This window comes from Brachycentrus maculatus, unplaced genomic scaffold, assembly GCF_059751285.1.
Source record: "Brachycentrus maculatus isolate JH-2025_06_01 unplaced genomic scaffold, ASM5975128v1 h1tg000440l, whole genome shotgun sequence".
NCBI classification, from domain to species: domain Eukaryota; kingdom Metazoa; phylum Arthropoda; class Insecta; order Trichoptera; family Brachycentridae; genus Brachycentrus; species Brachycentrus maculatus.
In genome coordinates this window covers 1,075,539-1,099,224 of record NW_028281188.1, presented here as the reverse complement: position 1 = coordinate 1,099,224, position 23,686 = coordinate 1,075,539, and the positions used below count along the sequence as shown (strand labels likewise).

The window sequence follows — 23,686 nt, the reverse complement described above, 5'->3', positions numbered from 1 at the left end:
ATTTTATATAAAAGTACCTACCCGGTTATCAACATCCCCTAGAAGCTTGCAGACTATACAATTATAATGACAACGAAGCCTGTATTAAGCTCTAATCACTCACTCCATTTTTGACTGCCAGATTTCAGCGTTGACTTTGATATTTGTATTTTTTAAATTCAATTAAAATTAAAATAAATTCGCTTTATTCTTCTCCGCACTAGTTGATTGATTTAAAATCAACAATTTATACAAACAATCGAGCGAGAAACTAACATTAGAAAATAAAGGGTATGCTATTCCCTCTATAGAAACACCATCCGCCAGCAAAATTACTTGTCAAATCGCATCACTATCATCTCATCGTGTCCTTGTTTAATCAAATTTCGCTTACACCGCACCTAAATTAATCTATTTTATCTTTTACTTAATGTTATTCAAATAAATATATTCACTTTATAACCGTATCGATAAATATTTCATCCTTTACGTAGATGATGTTTTTTTGTTTCTAATGGACTTTTGAAGAATTAGAAAGAAAAACTTATTTTATAATTAAAAAAATAAAAAAAACATCAGCTTCAATATTTAGTTTTGATTCAGTCAAAACAATTTATCTGTACCGAAATAATATGTTCAACATATTTTTTTCAATAAGTTTAACTTTATTTTAATCGTAAGTTGCATAATACAAAAGAGATAACTAGAGTAGTAAAAAAAATTAAATATTGCGATAATTTATTTTGAAAAACGAATAAAAATAAATTGAGGCCATACATAGAGCTTTGAGCCCTATTTTTTTTATTATCAAAGATAGAAATTCCGATTAGAATCGGTTTACATTAGAATGTTTTTCCAAAAGATAACGTGAATAAACTTGGTACCTTAGTAAATGCGTAACACGGTTTGCAGATTGCGTTTGAATCGGTCAACCCGGTTTTTGGAATTCGAGACGTATTTATAATATTGGTTAATAAAATCAAATAAAACACATAAAACAACACATTTTACGTATTTCTAACCCTACACATCATAGTTTTATCCATTTTATCTTTGCAATACATCTAGTAATCCTAATCCACCACCGTATTTGATTCTTCCAATTTTATTTATGTAAATCAATGTAGGTACGTAAGTATAGTATATTTTTAATGCTAACAGTTTTCAATTTTATTGTTTAAAGGCAAAGTGGAAAGTCTATGTATTTTAATTGAGGAAAGAAGTAAATGATTCCAAATTAAGTTCTAGATAAGTTTAGTAATCAATTAGAAGTCCCAGACTAATTAATTACAAAAGTTTCTCCGATTCCACGCAAATTTGATCTCTTTGTAGAAAGTAATAATATCTCAAGTAGATTTTTTTACGATCAAACTTTTTGTCATATAATATTTAAGTACGCTGGAGTGTAAGTAAGATTTTTAAGTTAAACTATAACTCAATATACATATAATTTTTGCAATTTTCGCAGTCCATAATTAAAAATATATAGGAACAACAGGTATTATATAAAAATTAGTGTTTTCTAAAGTGATTACGAAATTCACTGATGAAACTAACCAATAAAAATTCATCTATAAATTACTTAGATGAGAATTCACTGGCACCAAGTTTTATTTCACCGGTATTTTGTTTTTTAAATCAACTTTATTTTGTAAATTGCACTAAATCTTCAATGATATAATGATGTTTTTTAGTAGTCAATTACGGGACGGTTTCCTTTGTTAAAGGAGAATGTTCATTGTGTAGGGTGTCTTACGTAACATTTTTAACTTTGAAAATTTATGAAAAGTCGTCAGTTTTAAATATGTTATAATAATACGTAAAAAAATTAACATCAGAGTTATGAATCCGAATAATTTCCTGGTTGTAGAATGCTTATTTATTTGTTCATTTTAGTAATCCACGACTGTCCGACACACAGTGGAAGAGTTCCCTACCAGAATATACCCTCTCGGCCTTGAGGCCTTCACGAAGCTACACATAATAAACAATAGAGGATCAGTGGACGAGTCGATCATTTCCGGCGACTGACAGTTCTATTTAGACGACGGGTTGTTATATTGATTGTTGAACTAGTTTATCTAAATTTTTCCATTAACTACCTGATCAATTTCATGCCCGACGCATTCCTTAAATAATCGATATCGAACTGCGTACCCGACTACTATCTCGACAAAAATCACCTAGTACGAATCTTATTAACGATTCGTTGGTGGAAGTTAATTGCGTACGCATGGGGTATACCGTACCACGAGGGTGCTCACTTAATCTTAAGTGAGCACCCTCGTGGTACGGTATAATTTTAATATATGTTATTTCGTGAAACACCCTGTGTAAGTCACGAAATAATAAATCCAAATACAGTTGCAACCTTCTTTAAATGATTGGTATAGTCGTAAATTTAAAATGTTTTCACTGGAAGCATTAGCTCTAACAACTCAACGCTTTCAAATATTAGTCAAATATGTGCAGCTGTTAATACAAAAATCCAATAATCAATATTTCAAAATATCAACGCAATAAAAATACTAAAAGCTGTAATGCCGTGATTAAAATGCTTTGTAATTAGTATTTAGCAAAGAAAATAAGCCAACAGAAACAATTTATACTCACCGAGATACAATTTCTCGATAATTTCTTCTTATCCCGAATAAATTACTTCGTAAACAATGGGAATTGAGTGTTAATTGCTCGTGTTTTGGCAAACTTCGCGCTTCAATTAAAACGAATCCAGTATGGTAGCTATTTTAAAAGTTATATGAGAGAAAAATCACAATGAGCGATTTATACTTAAATTGAAAATAAAAATAAAAAAGTGCAGCAGCCTTTTTTTGTTTTATTTTATTTTATTTTATTAATTTACAATTTATACATTTGTCTTAAAAGATGTTCAAATTCCATTTCCAATGAATTTGAGAATGTCCCATTGACTTCATTATAATATGCACCATGTCTTATGTTTAGTAAAACGATAGATTATTATTTATGTCTTCTTCGATATACCTCAGTAGGAGTAAAAACATCAAAACTTCCTTGCAAAGTAGAAACTTCACCGTTCATTCATAATTTGTTCATACCTAATTCATTCCTTTCTTTTCCAGCATTTTACAAATAAATTAAAATTAATATGCGTGGCAAAATATGATATTGTAGACCTGACAATCTAAGACTCATAGGGCTGCCAACTGAACCACTAAACGAGACTGTTGTATGGGAAGAGTAGGTACCTACTCAAAAAATTAAGTTTTTTTAGGAAAAAATTGTACGCCTTTCTTTTTTGAAATATGTATCCCATTTATAATAATTTACAAATAGAAGTGGCGGATCTGCACTGGACAAAAGTTGCGTCCAACAGACACGTGCACTGTGCATGTCCAAGAGGGAGGTCTTTGTTCATTACTAGACACAAGAAGAAGGCTGATGTAAGTAAGTACAAATGGAACAATTCAAATCAAAGTTTCAAAACTATACTGAATAGTCCAATTGAGTTTTTTCACTTTTGACAGTTAAAAAATATCGTTAACCACTTTTGTTGGCAGACACCTTTGGTGCATGGTGACTATCCGACAGACTAACAACGCACGTGATTAGCATATTGTGTAGGTGATAGTGTGCGAGTAGTGCTATATTTGTGATACTTGCTGGTGTTGTGAGAGAATGGGTACGAAGAGACGGGAGAGTCTGGAAACCAGTAGACTAAAGTGTCGGTGTGTCTACCATACCTAATATTTTGTTATATACTACGAGCTTCTCGGAAAGGGTAGTGATAACTTTTGTATTAAACATAATTTCTTTATGGAACTCTTCGGTTCAGTAGAACAATCTAATCAACCAATTGTCGTTCTCTCTTATCTTCAGACCAAATGAATGACATTTATTGCAATCCACAAAAAATGGTATCAACACAGATTTGATAATACATTTTATATAATTGAGACATCTTTATTTCTTTTGAGTATTATGAATTCGAAAACACGGAAACCAATCACAAAAAGCGCCAAACGGAGAGTGATAAAAAATGATGGCAATTTTGAAGTACTACATTACATTATTGGATTTCTACAGTATTTATTAATCTGAAGATGATAGCGTGAAAAGCGTTCATTTATCAAATATTTCGTGTACAATATTATAAACTAGTTTCAGCGAAATAATACACCTACATAATACTAAAATATAGCGGTTATCTATAAATTTCGATATAAACTGAGTTAGCATTATTCAATATATAGCATTTTTCTCTCAATTAAATTTGATTTAATTCTGAATTTGAATGTACAGTTCATGAGTATTATCTATCTTTCTGTTGGCTTATCCTCACCATGCTCATTGCTCATGTCCTAAAGAACAGATATCCTGTGCTCCTGTGATACTCACTCCTTCTCTTAAAATTAGTTTTCATTCCAGCATTGTTTATGGTACAAGTTAATAATTGCGTGTGGTCAAATATATATAATATGCAAAACAAAATGGAATCAATCAGAAATAAATTATAAAAGTAATTAACCAAAAAATGTTTTAGTAACACTGAAACCCCAGCTGAATTCTGTACGAACTATTTTTATTCACTTACTTCAACAAAAATATTCATCAAAAATCTATGTTTTATTTTATTAAAAATATTTCTCATTTAATATTTTTATGAATGTAAATTATTTATTGAGATGATTTATAAAAATTATTTTAAAGTATTGTAAAATACCGTTTTAACACAGTAGGTAATTAAACAGTGATTTATTCATATAAGTAACGTCTCAAATTAGACATCAATCAATAAATATTTCGATTTCACGAAACCAGCGATTTCATATAACGAGCTTCACAATTTAGTTAAGTTATATGGTTATGAGGTTACATTGGTTGTTAACTATCATATTAAAAACGTTAATTTTGACCCCAACTGGGAATCGAACCCGGGGCCTCCAGCACGGTAGCTAAATACGTTAACCATTACACTACGGAGGGGGGCATATTTATTATTCGAATATTTATATCCAATACATTTCAAATCAAATTAATATCATTTCGCTTATGATTCGAGTATTTTATGAAATTTTGTGGAAATATCGAATTAAAAATAATACGAACTATATAAAAATAGTGCAGGAATAGATTATTTTTAATAAAATGTCGATCGTATTTTTTTAATATGCCCGTGTTCCTGAAAGTTGAATTATCGAAACAGAAAAATACTTTTATCTTTGAAAATTTAGATTTTACAGCGATATGATTTGAAATAAAAACTGTTTTGAATATTGAAAGCATTAACTTTGTGGATCATATTGATATATTATTTCGAGAAATATGAGTGGATGTGAGTGGATCAAAACACAAAGTATTTTTATTTCTCGAAATAATATGAAATAAAAACTGTTTATTCGAAATACGTATCGTATACAAAATCAGTTCTCTCATAGAGGAGAATCAATTTTATGTCGGAATTCAGCGGAGGTTTCAAAAATTAGTTAAATTAATCCAATCTCTATATACCTCGTCGTTCTCCATGCCCAGCTGTGGAAAGTAGAACAAAAACATCTGAATCCTCTACAAAAAAACATCAAATGGAAAGGGGAGGGGCAGTGGGGGAAGAGAAGGGTGTGAACATAGAAAAAAAAGATTTAAAAAAAAAACTACACAAATCCCTCGCACCGCCTCTGATTTCCCTCACTAATTTCGCCTGTCCTGGTATTAAAAAATAAATCCCAGTAACACGAACTAATAAAAACATGCTCCGATGTTTTACCTCTGAGGTGTGGCTTAATGCTGTCTATTATCATTTTTTAGAAGGTTGTCGTTAGTCAAAGTCCATCCTTTATAACTTTCAAATGACACGCTTCGAGCTCAAAAATTATTTCAAAATAATAAAATAAAATCGCTTAATCGTTAAGATTAATTTATTGAATACAAATCATCCGCTAAAAGAACCAATCCTTACGACTGACAAGGGAGAAAGAAATACAAATTCATGTTTATTCAAATTAAAATATGAATAATATTGATCATTTTTATTCCACCGTTTTTTTTTTTAAAATCTGATATTAAATTTTAATTTTAAATTCTATTTAACAAGTAGTTGAAAACTTGGTCCATTTTGGATGTAAATGATTAAACAAACTCTCTCTAAAGTGTATTACCTTATATGAATGAAATTATTTTAAAACTGACGAATAGTTAATGCTTGAATATAATTACAAAAGATCAATCTATCAAATTATATGCTTCTGTAATGATATATTGGTTAGTTAATATGCTGGGCTAAAATTTACCATACTTTCGGTGACTGATTGACCATGAAATCGGAGGATGTCGGAAACACAAATGGTCGCATAACAATGTGTAACAATATATATTTTTAAGTAATTAAGTTTAAATTTAACCATATAGTAGAATAATAAAGTAATAAATAACTAAGTCTGAACATGAATGAGTAAATAATTAACAAAACATAAATCTAGCCCAAAGTTTTTACTTATTTTTTACATTTGAAAAATATACTTTTCAAAACACTTTTTTTATAACTTTATATAAAAATAATAAATTTTCCAATCTAAAATTGCAATTTTTATGCTGATAAGGTAGAAACGAATGTTTGCAATGCCAGAAGGTGGCATACTAATATATTTTTATGTAAATGGTGTTTTTGTAAAAATATTTTTTTGTTGGTTATAAAAATGAATATCACAAAATTAGTGCTTCAGTATGTAAAAAAAAAACAAAAGAGTTTTACCTAAAATAAGAATAATTTTATATTGATCACTTTGAAAATGTCAATGAATTTGAGTTAAAACTTCTGAACTTGAATCTTCAAATATATAAAAAATATGATAAGACATATTTAAAGTAAAACTTCTCAAACGATGATAATTATGTTCAAGCATTTTATTCGTTTCGGGCATTTTTCAAAAGCTCAATTTTCCGCCAGACGAAATTTTCCAGGAAAACATCGGAGCAAATAAAGGGAAACCAATTAAAATTCAAGCGATAGTTCTGCGAAAATCTCTAGAAAAATAACATCGAACATACAGAACACAAAAGTTACAACAACAACATTCAAGTACAATATAATATTTATGAGAAAATGCGGATTAGTTGGTCAGTGTCTGTGTTGGTGGTCCAACGTCTGCAAGCTTTGGAAATGGATTTTGGAATTGGGATATACAAATAAAAACAAACAAAAATTAATGTACAAATCGAAAGTATCAACAAAATAGACGTGACAAATGAAAAAATTATATGAAAATGTATCAATTGAAAAATATGTATATTTTGAACTTTTTTTATAAACGGATACAATAATATCAAAAATAACCAGTAAAATTCTTTAAAAAATATCGTAAATTAGCGAGATAGCGATGTTTCGTTATAAAGATCTTTTTTTTCAAGGTTGAATGGTACCTAAATTAAAAGATGTTATATAAACCCATATATGCTACACACGCATGTCTAGCGCCCCATTTACCAAATACGTTTTAGTACAAAGTGTATATTTTTTACGCAAAGAGTAAACGCTCGCTACCATCTAATAGGATGCGTATTATTTGATACCCCGATAGGTGCGGAAATTATAAGGAATGTGAATAATTAAAAAAAATCATTAATAGTTTTCTTCATACCAAAAATATTACTGGTTTATTAAATCGTTTGACCTTGCTATCATATAACTGTGCTGATAGATTTAAATAGTAATTTAGTCAAATACTAAGTAGCCTCTATATCATAGTTTTTCAAGACATTATTAAGGGGTTGTTTGATACAATATTTTCGTGAAAGTAGTGGTTTTTCGTCGGCCTTTCCTAATATCAAGGTACCTAACCATCAATATCAATCAGGGCTGCCATTAATATCTGTTAGCGATGTTATTCCGGAAGCCTGTGGCGCATGGCGTCAACTGCGTCCAACTTTTGCCGCTATTATGATCATTATATTATTTAATAAATAGGCCAGGGACGAAAGTGTTTTGAGCTAAAATCAAATTCAAATACAGAGGGTTCAAAAAGTATATTATACTGAATATATTTGATTTTTGAAGCCAGTATGTATTATCTCTAGTGCTCTCCACTTCTGACAGGATTTTATCGTATTATTCTAGAGTTGTAAAAAGTAAAAATAAGTTAACACCTTTAATATATTGACATTCCATAATCACGCTTTGATTTAACACATTGATTGTGGCCCATAAGTACTTTTAAAAACAACAAATGTTACACGAAAAATCGTATATTTAAACACCCCATTAACACATGAACTTTTTTATTAAAAATACATAAATTTAAACAATGGTCGATAAATTATTAATCTGACTGATGCATTGACTTTGGTTCGATTCAAGGAGGGCAAAAATCAATATTGGAAGGTTTTTACCGCGACAGTTTTAAAGTATTGTTATATACTAGTACCCGATGCTCAGTACTAATCACCTTGCCTGTGTCATTGTGTGCAGAAGATGAATTAATAAGAAAGAAATAAAGTTTTTTTGCTTTTTTTGAAAAAGTGAGTCCAAGTTCTTGACAGGACTTAATAAGAAAAACATATAATGCTGCCACAAACCATATTTTAAGTAAATTTTGACTTAAATATTACTTACAGCACCCTGTACCCAAAGTCAACTCAAATAATATACGCTTTCAGTTAATGATGTGGTGAAGCAATCAGAAAGCCATTATTACGGGCACATAACTCACCACGACTGTTTGTATAGAGCTCCTTCCTACCCCAATATCGAATATCGCTACTCGAATACATTATATGATGTAACACAATATATCAAATACGATTCGTTTAACCTTTCAAATACAATGCTGCTGTTTAAACGTCTCAGTTCAAATGCATTCACGATGGACTATTTCCGTGTTGTTTTATTTTTAAGATAAATATTATTATTATTACACAGGTATGTCATACCGTTTCCATTGTGTAATGATCAGCACGCTCAGCTACCGTACTGGAGGTCCCGGGTTCGATTCCCAGGAGGGGGGTCAAATAAATTGAAAAAGTGTTTTTTTCACTATAATATTTATTCAATATTTCATTAATCGTTAACGATCAAGATAACACTGCGTTTATATGATGCAGTGCCCTATGCACCATTGGGTGCGGACGAGGGTTTGAATATAAAGGTGACATACTTATGCGGATGTTTAATTAATTGACTCGGCACGTAAAATCTATATATGTAAAACATCTATTTTACCAGACATTGAAAGACTAAAAAAGCTAGAAACTAATAGAAATTGGAAGACAATTTTCCAACACCGCCTCCGTCTCATCAATAGGAACAATTTGAAACCTTAATCGATGCGGTCACAGCTGTACACTGTATGTACAGACCTCTCGAGGCAATAACGAATGACCCTTTGACAGCTGCGGTTTTTAGGGTTAATATTTTCATTATATATTTTTATCGCATTTTGTAAAACATTTTCTACTCCACATTTGAACCATGATCTTTTAACTTGTAAAAAAGCGAATATACTGGAATAACTCAATCTTATGATGAAATTGTTTAATTATCTTGTATACGTAGAACATAAAATTGTAAGTTTTTTTTACCATGTATGTATCTTTCCGGGTAGACTAAACGGTTTAATAATAAATAATTACCGAATAAATGAACGAGTTAAAAATGATCTACATAAATTGTTAATATTTTAAACGAATTAATCTGGAATACTTAGCGTTAAACCTTCTGCAATTATTCAATCTCTGTATAAGGATTCAAAATTCTCTCTCAGTTACTGAAATTTAATTTTCCCACAGACCCGCAGATATTTCGCTCCAATTAAAACAACTCCTTTCTACATACGCGACTCGCAACGTTCTATTCACAACGAATGCGTTTGTACAGTAATATTATGATTTGAACTTCTCTGACGAATAATAGCGTGTGTTTTGTAGTAAAACCACCCTATTAAAAGGCAGCCATTGTAGTTCTCTCCTCAGAATTTCATAATTATGGATAAACACACCTTCGTACATATATTATTTAAAGCAAATGTTGAATGTCATAAGAACAATTTTCATGAGACGGGAATATTTAAGTCCGGGCATTAACCCCCGCTCCAAAACCCGAAGTCCCGAGTGAGGAAAACTGATGCTCTAACGACTCGTCAATTTATTGACTACTTTTAAAAAACCCTACTTCCCTCTTGAATGTTTGAAATCTCATAAAGAAAATGAAATAATATAAATAATATAGGTACGAGTATACCCGAGTCCGGTCTGTGATAATATTTTTTATCGAACGCGATTGCCTCGGGCTCGGGTGGGGTGGCATTTGCCAAAACGAAATCTGCCTGCGGCCAAAAGTGGATGTGAAACGTAACAAGAGAACACGGGGGTGGATGGACCATCCATGTTGGAGCCGAGCTGGCAACGGCTCGATGCGATAGTTGCCATTACCCCAATTTATGAATCTCATAATTAAAAAAAATAATACGTTTTAATTATCTTCAATTTGATTATCATGAGAAGTATTCTAGGATAGAATGAAAAATTCAGGACTACCAAAAAAAATATTTATAAAATATTTACTTTTGCATGGTGACAAACAAAACAAAAAATCCTTGGCAATTTTTTTTCAAAACTGAAGTTATAAAAATCACAAAAATACAAATTACAACTAATTTAACAGTAAAGCTTTGTAATAAATGTAAAAATATTAAGTGTTGATACTTGTTTAATTATTTTTACGGCGAACTAAACTTTTCTCAATAACTATCGTAGTTTTTAAGTAAAAGTTCTTTAACTATAAACAGTGACGTGGAAATCTTGGAAAATGGTTATATTGAATTATTTTTGATAACTTTATTTTTGGTAGTGCATTCGCTTATTACTCGGTGCCGTATTGTAACATTGACGTCATTGGGGCAGTAAAACGGGAAAAATGTGTGTTTTATGAGATCCTCGAATGAAGGACGTGTGAAATGGATTAAAACGAATTAACAACCCGCGTTATAACTGTTGAAAAGGGTATTATATATGACGTTTTAAAAGTTGATATGAAATTATATTTTTTATAATAAAAAGATATGGAGTTGTATGTGTGTTTGGGATTCTTTTATCGTGTTACATTTTTAGAAATTAAGAGTATAACGTTAGTAAGTGATTCTGAAAGGAGAAAAGCCGACGAAAACAAAACTAATTGTAAAAAATAAAGTGTTTTGATGTATATAATTAATAATGAATTGTTTTCAAGAATCCGAAACCAAAGTTCTTCAATAATAATTAAACAAAATTTTATCATTTATGTAGGTACTCGTATGTTAACGGCTAATATATTCTTGTTGTACTTTATTGAATAGACTATTTAAAAGTAAGCAAATTATCATTTTAACTCAGAAGTATTTTTTGCTTTTTTTATTAATAAATACTTATCTAAAACTAAATTTAATTCAGTTATAAAACCGAAGATAGATTATGTGAACTTTCAAAAGCTTATTAAAATATTTATTCAATTCGATATTCTACAGAAATGGACAATAAGATTGCAAAAATAAACGAAGACAACATTATTTAAAGTTTCAGTTATTGGATAATTTTATTTCATTTCCATTACATCGCCATATCGCAATTTCCCAGGTTAGGCAGGAAATGAGGATAGGGAATGGGGACCTATATTCTATAAGTACTGCGTATTGGAGGTTAAAGGGGTTTGCCCGAAGTAATATCAGCCTAATAGGATCCGCGAGCTCGGAGATTTGTGAACAGGGCTTTCATTGATTCGGGGAGCGCCCATCGCTACAACTAGTCCCAGCTATATGTGCGCGGGACTGACCAACTTTCTGGGTAGGTACCTAAAGAGCGAAGAAACTGGCTATTTGCTGTTCATAAAGTGGTTTAAGCGAACATTCATCATTCAACCCGAGATTGAAGTTTAGAAAGTTAAATATATTATTATCCATTTAACAAAAATATTTTACATTTTCAAAACAAATTTCAGTGGTGCGATATTTTGATGTTAAAAAACCTATTGATTAATTAAAATGTAACTTGGTTTTAAAATCACTATTAATATTTTATTATAACTCAATTATAATGTCTACCGGTTTCGAAGCTAACCGCTTCTTTGTCGACTGATTAATACTATTATACTAGTATTAATCAGTCTTGATAATGAAGCGGTTAGTTTCGAAACCAGTAGACATTATAATTGATAATAAAATATTTATAGTGATTTTAAAACAAAGTTACATTTTAATTATAAAATGGAAAATCACAAACTTGGTGCTTCAAATATATTTTAAAAACTATCGATTGCTGAAACCTTTATTTATGTTATGTGTGAAATTCATTCTAAATTATTATTTTAATTACTAAGAAACTCCTTAAAAATATTTTTGATATACTTACGGTGCGTAATTTTTTAACCCAATGTTGTATCAATAAAATAAATCACCGGATTCGATTTCCGAGGGGGTCAAATTACATAAACATAAAGTCATTTTCAATCATAAAAATATTGTTTGATTCTACGTATCTGAAAATTCCATTGACCCTTCACAATCAAGTTCTGTTGCACATCGCAATAAAAACGGAAGCTACCTACGTTTTAAAATAGTAATATAAATGTCAAAAATCCTGAACGAGGAAATAAATGTTAGACATATACTATTATACTGAAATGAAATAAACGAAAACATCCCGTGAGATCTGTCAGATGTCTCGTGAACGGAGGGAAAAGCATCCTTAGTTTCATGTTTTATTAATATACCATATCACATTTATGTTATATCTACAATTTCCTTGATAAAATATTGTATATTATTTTACCGCTATAGCTGTACGTTTGAGGAGATGGAAAACGCGGTTTGTGTGAGTAAAATATACAATTTTATAAATATATACAAACTTATACGCATTCATATTCTTACCATCATCTCACTTTTAAAAGCAATAGTAGTACACGTCTTTCCGTGAATATTTTCCTACGTTTCAAAATACATCCATTTATCTAGTCTCTAGTTGAGGGTTGCTATTCGTCCAGACACGTTGAGACATGTTACCGTTTTTTGGCAATCGCGTTCAGACTTCTAGAAAATGTCAACATATTCGAAAACTTTATTTTATTTTAAAGTTTATTTGGAATTTAAATAATATTCTCTTTTTCTGTATTCCTTATCCGCACCCTTAGATGAATTAATAAACTTCTGGTTTAAGTCTAAGGGAACGTTATATTGTGGAATAAATATTATCACAAAATAGCCTTTTGTTCTTATTTGGTATTTATATATTAATACAAGCATTTTGTTTATATTAAATTGTGATTCTTACTTAATATTTTGTGACTCCTTGACAAAATACAAGAATAATTTTTGTTTGTTAAATAGAATCAACTTATTTTTTCATTAATATTTTCTGTAATTAATTATTGAACATTATGTACCTACCTACATATAATAAATAATGAAATGCATAATAGGACATAAAAACTTCAAACATTGATAGCAACCACAAAAAAATTTAAACTAGTACATTACATTGTCCTGAAACAATTGTACTAACCATCCGGAGGAAACGGAGAACAGCAACAATATCTAAGGCACTCAAGGATCGCATACTTGTACACGTAAAGTATTTTTTATAGGAAAATATCCTTTTAGACACATAATTACCGGAAAAGGTAGCATGTTTGGAGAACTGGGTTTTTAGCCTATAACGACGATAAGTCATGACACGTAAAAAAACTTATATATACTTTAATGGCCATATTCGTAATATTATGTACCATAGTAAGTAAATAAATATTTGTCCGTGGGAAGCATTTTACGTCGGGGAAGCAGTGCGCCATAAAATAAATACAGTTATGTAATAATTTCTCGGAACTTTCTTTATTATTCGGTCTGACAAAACGTTTCCGGGGGTAATATAAAGTAGAACCTTCACTACATGGGGGAGTATCTGCCTACCCGGGGAGGCTGTCTCCTCTCTCGGGGCAGTTTTTTCGAGGCAACAGAGAGCCATATTCCCATTGAAGCCTATTTATCAAAAGTAAACAGTAATTATCAGTAAAGTGGACTCACAATTCACTAAAGTGGAAAGGTATAATTAATGTTAACATGTTCAATTTACACTATGACGTATGTTCCAGAGAACCCGTAGGGACATTTTCAGGTTCGCACTACGTATTTAACCCGTTATATTTCTTTAGTTTAGACCCCTAGAGGAAAGGTTTCATTTTTCTGCGTACGTAGTATGTAAATAGCAATAGTATTCTTGCTTATTTTCTATTTTTGTTAATGTATACGATTTAAATTGAAGTTTGTAATGTGTATATTATCTATAAATAAAATAAATTTATTTGAATTGAAAAAATAAATGTTCACGCATTCGTGGAAGTCTGGGGGTAAAACTAATATCAATAATAAGATTGAGGAGAGACAATTGGGATGGTCTGGGCACGTAGGGTGAAGAGAACCTGAACATATTGTAAACCAGGCGATGGCTATGGATCTTTCACGAAAGACATCTAGAGGAAGACCAAAAAATTCATGGGTGCTACAAAAAGATAGCATAATTTGAAGGCATGATCTAGCTCAGTGTTTTGCAAACTTCTGTTTAAGGTAAACATTCCAAATCAATAAATTTTAATGGTACCTACACCAAATAGACAACTAAAGTTTATTAAATATTGATTTATTATTAAAATAATATAATGCGAAAACATATATGTATAACATATGTTCAACTCGAAATGTGATTCTGCTTAAGTGAGCACAGGCGATCAAAATTTGTAGCAATTGTTGATAAAGCTGTGTGATTTTCACAAAACTAGACGTTTTTTTCCGCGGCACACCAACTAATCTCCACGGTACACCAGTGTGCAGCGGCACACACTTTACGGAATACTGATCTAGGCGATGTTGTACATGATAGAAGGACCTACAACCTGAAGACAAGGAGAGCTGATTCTAACAGTCTACATGATAAGTCGGGATGGAACAAGGAATAAGAAGAACTAGTATACATAAATGTATCTATACGTCTACACTTTTATTTCTTATGACTTTGGCATTTGTAAACCGTATTTTAACGAAATGAATGCTAAAGTTGATTTTTTACCAAATAAAAGCAAAATGAAATGGATTTTATTTAGATACGGCTTCGTAATCTCACCCCAAATGTTATTTTATTTTTGAGAAAATTGACACTCTTATATACAAGTTCAGCATGACAATCCAACCCTGTGGAAAGGGTAGTGATTTCTGCTATAGCTCCCCCGGGCGCCCGAGCGCTCGGCCCCCGCGCCGCCCGCGCCCCGCAAGGCTATAACTTGTATTGAAGGCTTTTCTCCCACGAGAGAGTTGTTTTTTGTTCACATAAGAATAAATATTATATTAGGCGCACTGCCTAAACAACTAGCCGAGCTGTATATTGTTCTGCAGTACAGAACGATTTATCGGTTTGGAATGAAGAAATGGGCCCTTAGGGTGAATGATTGCGGTCAAGTATACATAAGTAATCGCAACTACGCGATGTAATCATCGTGAACTCCGCTTATTGATTCGTTTATTATTCATTCGTACTTAAGAGATAAAATAAAGCATATTTTTAAAATTTTATCGAAACTATGTATATATCTATTCTCCTTTAAAAACGAACTCATTGTTTCAAAAATAGTATCCAATAAAGCATATGCGTTACATTTTGATTTTAATGAAATATTTTTATACATTTAGCATAAAAAGAAAAATCCCTGTAACAATGTGAATTTATCATGTCACCGAAAAAATAATGTCGGGTGCTTTATTTACTAAGCTAAAGCTTATTTACTGAGAAATTAAGGAACGTCTACCGCAAAACTGATTTTTAGACCTTCTAGTATTAACCAGGAATCCGACCGCTTTTTTTACACAATTAATTAACACATAATTACATACACCACGAGTGCATTTAAACACGCATCGTAATGCAGTACAATAATTATTAATGAAGTGGATTTGACTCGCTTAGAATTCAATAAAATGAATAGGTATTACTATAAATTACAAAAAAATCAATCAATGAAAATAAGAATTTATATGTTTACAATTTTTTATCAATCTCTCTGTCAAGAAACACCATTTGACCCGAGTTCTCATTTGGAATTTGAAAGGTGAAAGGAGATATGATCCGAAGAGCATCTTAGAAGAATTCCTTTAGCGATCAATAATTAAATATTTATTCGGCTTCTTGAAACGTCAATGGACGGAAGGTTTGGTTTGATTTGAAGTGTATTATGCTCGTGTATGTAAATTACGTTTTTTCTGAAGCATGGTAGTGTTTTGCCACGAAAAGCTAACCGTATCGTGACGCCGCCGCCGCGCGCCGTGTACTCGTGATGGCGGTCGCATTGTAAAAGGCAATTAGTGGTTTTATATCTCTAGGTAATCACGTCATCGATTAAACGTATTCCGATGGGAATCATTACCTTCGCTATAATACTAGTCTGCTCGTCTACTGGTCCTATCTTAATTATTCACCGCGATCTAATTCCCCACGAGTGTTATTGATGCTTACATAAATCATTGTTAATTTTAAAAACATTTTTTTAAATGCCCATATACTTTTTACAAATTACTCACGATACGCACGATGAAGATTCGCTTATAATTTTTAATATGAATTTTCAATACAAAGTCAAACTTTCAAAAGGATGAAACATCCAATGATGCGACGTTTATTTTTCATTAGTATATGTAATCTTTTTGTCCACGTTTTTCTATAGTTAATATGCTGATTAAAGGAACCTTTGTTGCATTCATTTAACGAATAAATAGGTCCATCGCTCGATACATCCCGTGTTATTTACCCGATCACTTAATGCAATATAAAATGATAGTAATCCAGATCCACTGATCGAATCAACTGAGTGACCGGATTTTATTCTACAATTCAACAATAACCAATTTAGATGGTCCTCGTTAATATGTAAATATCGCTTCATATTTATTTTGGTCATTTTTGAACTGGTAAATGATAACGTATCAGTATTTAAATTGAAATTAATAAAAATATGATGAACATAATTGATTTATTTAAAAATATATATATTTGTTATCAGTGCCTCAAATTATCTCTCTAGATTTCCCGTATAAATGGTATCTTTGAATTTAAAAGAATTTGTATAATTTGAATAATGTTTATAAAATAAAGTTTTGTAAAGATGATAAAGATCAAACAATAAATCGAATGCAAAATGTTAACAAAAAAACTTATCATACATAAGAATTTAAAACAACAAAATATACAAAGACAAAACAACAACAAAAAAAACAAATGATGATAATAAAACAGTTAAAACAACAATAAATTAATTACAAAAATGATTGGGAGACGATTGAGGAGGGAATAAGATAATAACTAGGAAGAAAACATCCAAGTAATTAACGACAAGGGAGAGTGGAAGGACGAGCGTACCTCGTCCGTGTTGGTGCCGAAGAGCAGCAGGTCGAAGGGGATGGCGGCCACCAGGTCGATGATGAACCAGCCGCGCAGGTAGTGCATGGCGATGCGGTAGGGGTGCGACACCACCTCGTCGCACCCGTTCACGTACGTCGTGCGGAAGTTGATCAGGATGTCGATTATGAAAGTGACGTCCACTGGAACAACACAACAACGCCATTATACGCTAATCCTATTCTAAAATATCCATTTGAAGGGTTAGAAACCTGTCATTCATTCACTGAAAACAATGTTAATCTAATTCGAATAGTTTGTTAAAATATAATATAATACATGTTTGACTACCGTGCTGAAGGTACCGGATTCAATTCCCAAGGGGGTGAAAATAAATATTAGTGATTTTACATTCTAATATGTATTTATTTATTATTACCCTGGAATGGTCCTTGAAGCGCAGAAAATCACATTGCTTTCATGTGCGTAACGATCAAGATAACACTGCGTCAATACGATGCAGTGCCCTATGCACCATCGGTTGCACATAAGAGTTAGAAGAAGAATATATGTTACAAGTGATGACACACTTCGCAATTTTCTCAATTTTCAACCATAGGTGTCGTAGTTTGTGTCTATGTAGTACGTATTTTGTACTGGATTTAAACATCCATTTAGGAACCTACACAGATTGAGGGACGGATCTCGTTTACGGATGCTGATCCTTTCAAATACATTCGACAACCCTTTTTTGTTTTGGGATCCGACACTGATCCGATTTAATAAATTAACTGACGGATTAACCAAAAAGATTCATCGTCCACCCGGTCTTTAGGACTACTGATGTGGATTTTTTGAATGGCTGAATCATATCCACCTGAATTAGAACAGACAAATAATGATGGAACTTTTAATCATTTTCACAGAGATAATGAGACAAATATTCTTGTATTCAGATCCGATGAATGTCAACATATAAATGACATCATCAGCATTATGTGCTATGATTTTTTGTTTTTACTTTAAGCGAAAATTAACTAACATCCGTAAATTTAAACGGAAAAATAAGTATGAATATGAAATTAGTAGTCCACATGCCAACCACGTTATGTTAAAAAAATAAGTTTTTTAGCCAATGTCAACAGCGTGTAGAATATTAAATTTTCTACCGATTTGGACTTTTTTTTAAAGAGATTTAAGAAAGAGATTTTGGATCGGCGGCATAGCGAATTTTGCAAGAGTATTGATTTTTCTATTCCATTTCATTCCTATATTAACGAACTTTCAATTTTCTACCGATTGGAGCAAATGGCCAAAAAACTTTTTTTTAAAACATAACGTGGTTTGCAAGTGGACTACTCAAATGAAGTATAAAACACTTGTGAAATTATATGCAGCATGCCTAGCTTGTAAAATAAGAATATACAAATTTAGATGATATATCCATATTGGATTGTTCTAGAATAATAGAGTGCTGAACCACACAGCTACCATACAAGACGTCCATTGCGATGATAGACTTTTCATGTATTAAATTCATGCGAAAGAGATATGTATAACAATAACATTTCGCTGGCACTAATGGTGCTTATATTCAAACTTAACATGAGTAATGATTGCTTGGCATACAATAAATCATAACAATATGCGACATTTGATTATATTATAAATGACAAACTATGACATATAGACATCACAGTTTGAGTGATACACTGCCCACTCCGCTAACGGACAGTTGGTCGAATGAGGGCGAACGAGTCACGAATATGGTAGAAAAAAGAAAAACACAATTCTTCTAAAGCAAAATTTATGATACGAGTAAATGCACATACAAAAGAACATTTTCAAATTACTCTCCAATAAAACAGATATCCACATGACGTTAATCGTGATATGTGACAATATGTACGAGATTATATTATATAATGCCATGCTATAAATGAATGCATACATAATATTACTCGCCTCGGGCGACAAATTCTCATCTCGTTAGTTGAGTAGACACAGAGACATACAGTCGCAATAGAAGAGCGATAACAGTATTGTATTTCGAGGCCTATTCCTCAACTAATTGCATTGCATTAGTAATGTATCATATTCATCTGTACAAATCTCTGGTCATCAAAAAATAAATTGAATTTCACGATTCGTAATTGATTTAGACCTAAAAATATTTTACGGATGCATATTTTTTTCTAAAGTTCGATGCGGTGCGCTATGCACTGCATCGTATCGACGAAGTGTTACATTGATCGTTAATTACTTAAAAGCAGGATGATCAACCCTGCGCTTTAAGTACCGTAAAGTGGGTTTACATTGCACCAAAATACTGCATTTTTTCACAAAATTGTCTATTCAGATCAGGTTTTTTACTTTTTCTGAGGTTTCAACTATTGCAATGTAATAACACATATACCTGTAACATGTCTGATACGTTTTTAAATTTTTATCTATTTTGCCTGTATTTTTTTTTTACATTTATATTTTGGTGCAAAGTATCCCGGGGTAAAGTACAACTTTGCACCATGATATTTTCTCTACAGTTTTCGTACTAGAATCCAAATTTATGCAAAGTAAAGGCTATCCTACAAGTTTCATTGCACTTTGTGAAGGATTTTGGCTCACAGTTCACTAAATGCAGATTATATTATTGTATAATTATGGAAAAATAAGACACTTGATAGAATTTTTTTTTTAAATATTAAAAAATCTAACAAAAATGTTTTTTTTCCAATACTGAAGGTTTAAAATTATATAAAATAAAAGGTGGATATTAAAACATATCGTTCTACATAGATAATAGGAATTAAAATTAAATTAGGTCTAAATATGGTCAAGTTCCGGGACGGTAAAGAAACCTCTTTTGGATTGCATTTTCGGTTCTTTTATGGAACCCACTACATCTTTCCAAGAATATTGAAGAAAGTCATCCTTCATGGGCCACTTATACGATTTGAGACTCTCCTGCATGGATTTAACAACTCTATTTTTCTTTATTTCTAAAATCTGTCCCGGAAAATTTTATCCTCCATAATGAAATACGACTTATTCTCCCACCTTCTTTTTTACTGGTCCTAATGACACTGAGGAACAAATACGATAACTGGTTTCAGTCATCGTTTTTGTTCTTCTCCCTCTTCCTCAAAGCTTCCGTGTGAACTATTATCAGTTAATGCTAGATATGCTGGAAGTTTCAATGCGGAAGGTGGGATCATTGATGTAGTTGATTCAGGTGGCATTTGTGTCTCGTCAACGTTCATTTCGACATTTGGATCGTGAGCAATGCTCTTACCTGGTTCTATCGGTATCGTTTTCCTGCGTTTTAAGACTGAATTCTTTGGGTTGAATCTGTTTTCTTCCAAAAACTGTTGAAAACTCTGGCGCGCGTCATCGTCATACGCTTTTAATGGCAACCGATTAAGCAACTGACTAGTTTTAGCAACAGTCAAGGTTTTATGTCTTTGCAAAAATGATGTTATCCATTCAGAGCCTGGTACGATGTTCTTTAATATTCGTACTCTTCTGCCAAATCTATCCAAATAGGCTATTAGAATGTAGCGAATGTTAAAAACACTCACTGGGAAATCGTACTCACTCATGTCTACTATGCAGTTTACGAAAGATTGCTCTTCGCCCTTGTCACATATCGGAGGTTTTCCCACAGGTTTTGTGTGCTGACCTTTGAGTTTATAGTTAATCGTCCTTCTGGGGATTTAGAAAATTTTTTCAGCCTTTCTTTGACTGATTGTACCATTTCGAATAGCCTCCAAACACTGCTCCACTCTCTTCGGTGTAAAATCGCAGTATCGTCTGGCATAAGGCCGCTGCTTGTGTGTTCTTGACATTTTTGAAAAAAATATACCATCAGGAATTAAGTAAGTACACTAAACCTATAGATATTTAGGAAAATGTCAAGTTGTATTAGCCGTTTTAAGACTTTTGATCAAATTGATAAACTATGGCCCTTTGTGGATACTTTGCACCAGGTGCAATGTTACCCCAAATGTAGTCAATACAAGTAAGTTCTTAAAAAAATATAATTTTTACATAAACTTGACAACGTAACCAAAAAATACAACATTTGAGAAAAGCAGGGCCTACCTACCTACGATTTAGAGACCACTCACTTGTTGTAACTTGTTTCAGTATACTGATTACATTGGATTTTTTCGGACACAATTTTCAGACAGAAAACTTTCTTTACGTTCGGACAGGAAATACGCATTGAAGCAATAGCGACCGAATGTTACTTCTTTAAACAAAAAAGTAGATTGAAGTGCCATCTATCAGAAACAATAGAAAAAAGAATGAAAAATGACATGTATCAGAGATGACCAGCTCCACAATTTCTTTACAGAAGGTGGTGCAAAGTATCACCCATGGTGCAAAGTATACCCACTTTACGGTATAAAAATATACTATATCAAATTGCAAAAGCCTAGTCTCTAACTCTTTGACTATGTAGTATGGATTTTTGCGACTTAAGGATTTTTAAACCAGTGGTTGATCAGTTTTGTTTAGAAGTTAAAGTAATCGTGTTTTTAAAGGAATATACAATTTATATTATATATATATATATATATATATATATATATATATATATATATATATATATATATATATATATATATATATATATATATATTGTATATATATTGTATATATATATATATATATATATATATATATATATATATATATATATATATATATATATATATATATATATATATATATATATATATATATATATATATATATATATATATATATATATATATATATTTATTTATTTATTTATTTATTTATTTATTTTAAACTTCATGTACAGAAAATAAAAAGTACATTGGCGGGCTTATTGCTAAAAAGCAATATCTTCCAACCGACCAAAGACGGACTAGTGATATTGATCAAAACGTTTGATACCATATATAGCCGTTTGCAATCAGTGGGCAGATAGTACTTGAACAATTAAAAAAAACATAAATTACAAATTGACATTTAAAAAGAAACATAAATTAACAAAAGACGATAATAAGGAGGGCAAAGGAAGAAGGAATTTAGGGAAGGAGGTAGAGGGAGGAGGTTTGATCGACAGTTAGGATTCTAATGACAGATAGTAATGTCTCAGACGTTTTTAAAAGTTAATACATATTATTGTCTGATGTAATAGATTTTATCAAAAAACTAAAAAACAATTAATTAACAATTAGACAAAAAAGTATTCTAGGATTCTAATGATAAATAGGTAGAATTCGGTAGCAAGTTTAAGAAAGAGAGGAGGGGTCAGGGGAGGAGGAGATGGACAGTTAGGGTTCTAAGGTAAGATAATGATGTTTCAGGCGTTTTTTGAAGGTTAAGATAGAAGGTGCATTTTTTACATGTAGAGGTAGTTCATTCCAGAGTCTAGCCGCTTGGACAGTAAAGGAATTACTGAGGAATGCTGTGTTGTGGCAAGGAATGGAGAGTGTTCTCTCTTGGGAAGAGCGAAGCGATAGACCATGATCAGAAAGGTAAACGAAGTTTTCTACAAGATAAATTGGTGCACTGGGGTCGTGAAGAATGTTGTATAATAGGGCAAGAGATTGTGAATTTATGCGTTGTTTAAAATGATATATATATATATATATATATATATATATATATATATATATATATATATATATATATATATATATATATATATATATATATATATATATATATATATATATATATATATATATATATATATATATATATATATATATATATATATATATATATATATATATATATATATATATATATATATATATATATATATATATATATATATATATATATATATATATATATATATATATATATATATATATATATATATATATATATATATATATATATATATATATATATTATACCAAAAAAATGTTTGACATATCTAAGCTACGTTGTTAAAACGTCAGTTTTGTGGCAAAGTTTACCTGATAAATACAATTTTTGAGTTTTACAAGGGTAAAATGAAATATTTAATTTTACTCTCTTATTTGAATTTTAACGATTTGAAAATAGATTTTCGAGATTTTCTTTCAAAGATGGCGTCATTTCACACTCTTGACGACTAAAGTTCAAACAAAAAACAGGAACGTGCTCCGGCTTGAAAAAGCTTAAAATGTATCGAAAAAAGATATATTTAATGAAAATACTTTTCTATAAAGAGATCATAAATTTACCTCTATGTGAAAGGATATTTTTTAGTAAAAAAATAAATGTAAGAAATTTTAAGATCGAACCCATTCCTTGCCAGAATAATTCCCAAATGATATCTGAATCTGCCAATCATTGGTCGTGT

The 23,686-nt window shown here is 31.2% G+C and overlaps 1 protein-coding gene across 1 annotated transcript in view; it reads right to left on the bottom strand.

Annotated features, from left to right (window-relative positions):
* The window catches only part of sei (potassium voltage-gated channel seizure), a 104,321-nt gene that overhangs the window by 41,161 nt on the left and 39,474 nt on the right, over positions 1-23,686 (bottom strand). Inside the window, exons 4-5 of the mRNA XM_088271397.1 lie at positions 17,374-17,555; positions 5,470-5,490 (exon numbers count right to left, since the gene is read on the bottom strand). Of these exons, the coding sequence (XP_088127523.1) occupies positions 5,470-5,490; positions 17,374-17,555 (203 nt within the window). The remainder of the gene's footprint in view (positions 1-5,469; positions 5,491-17,373; positions 17,556-23,686) is intronic.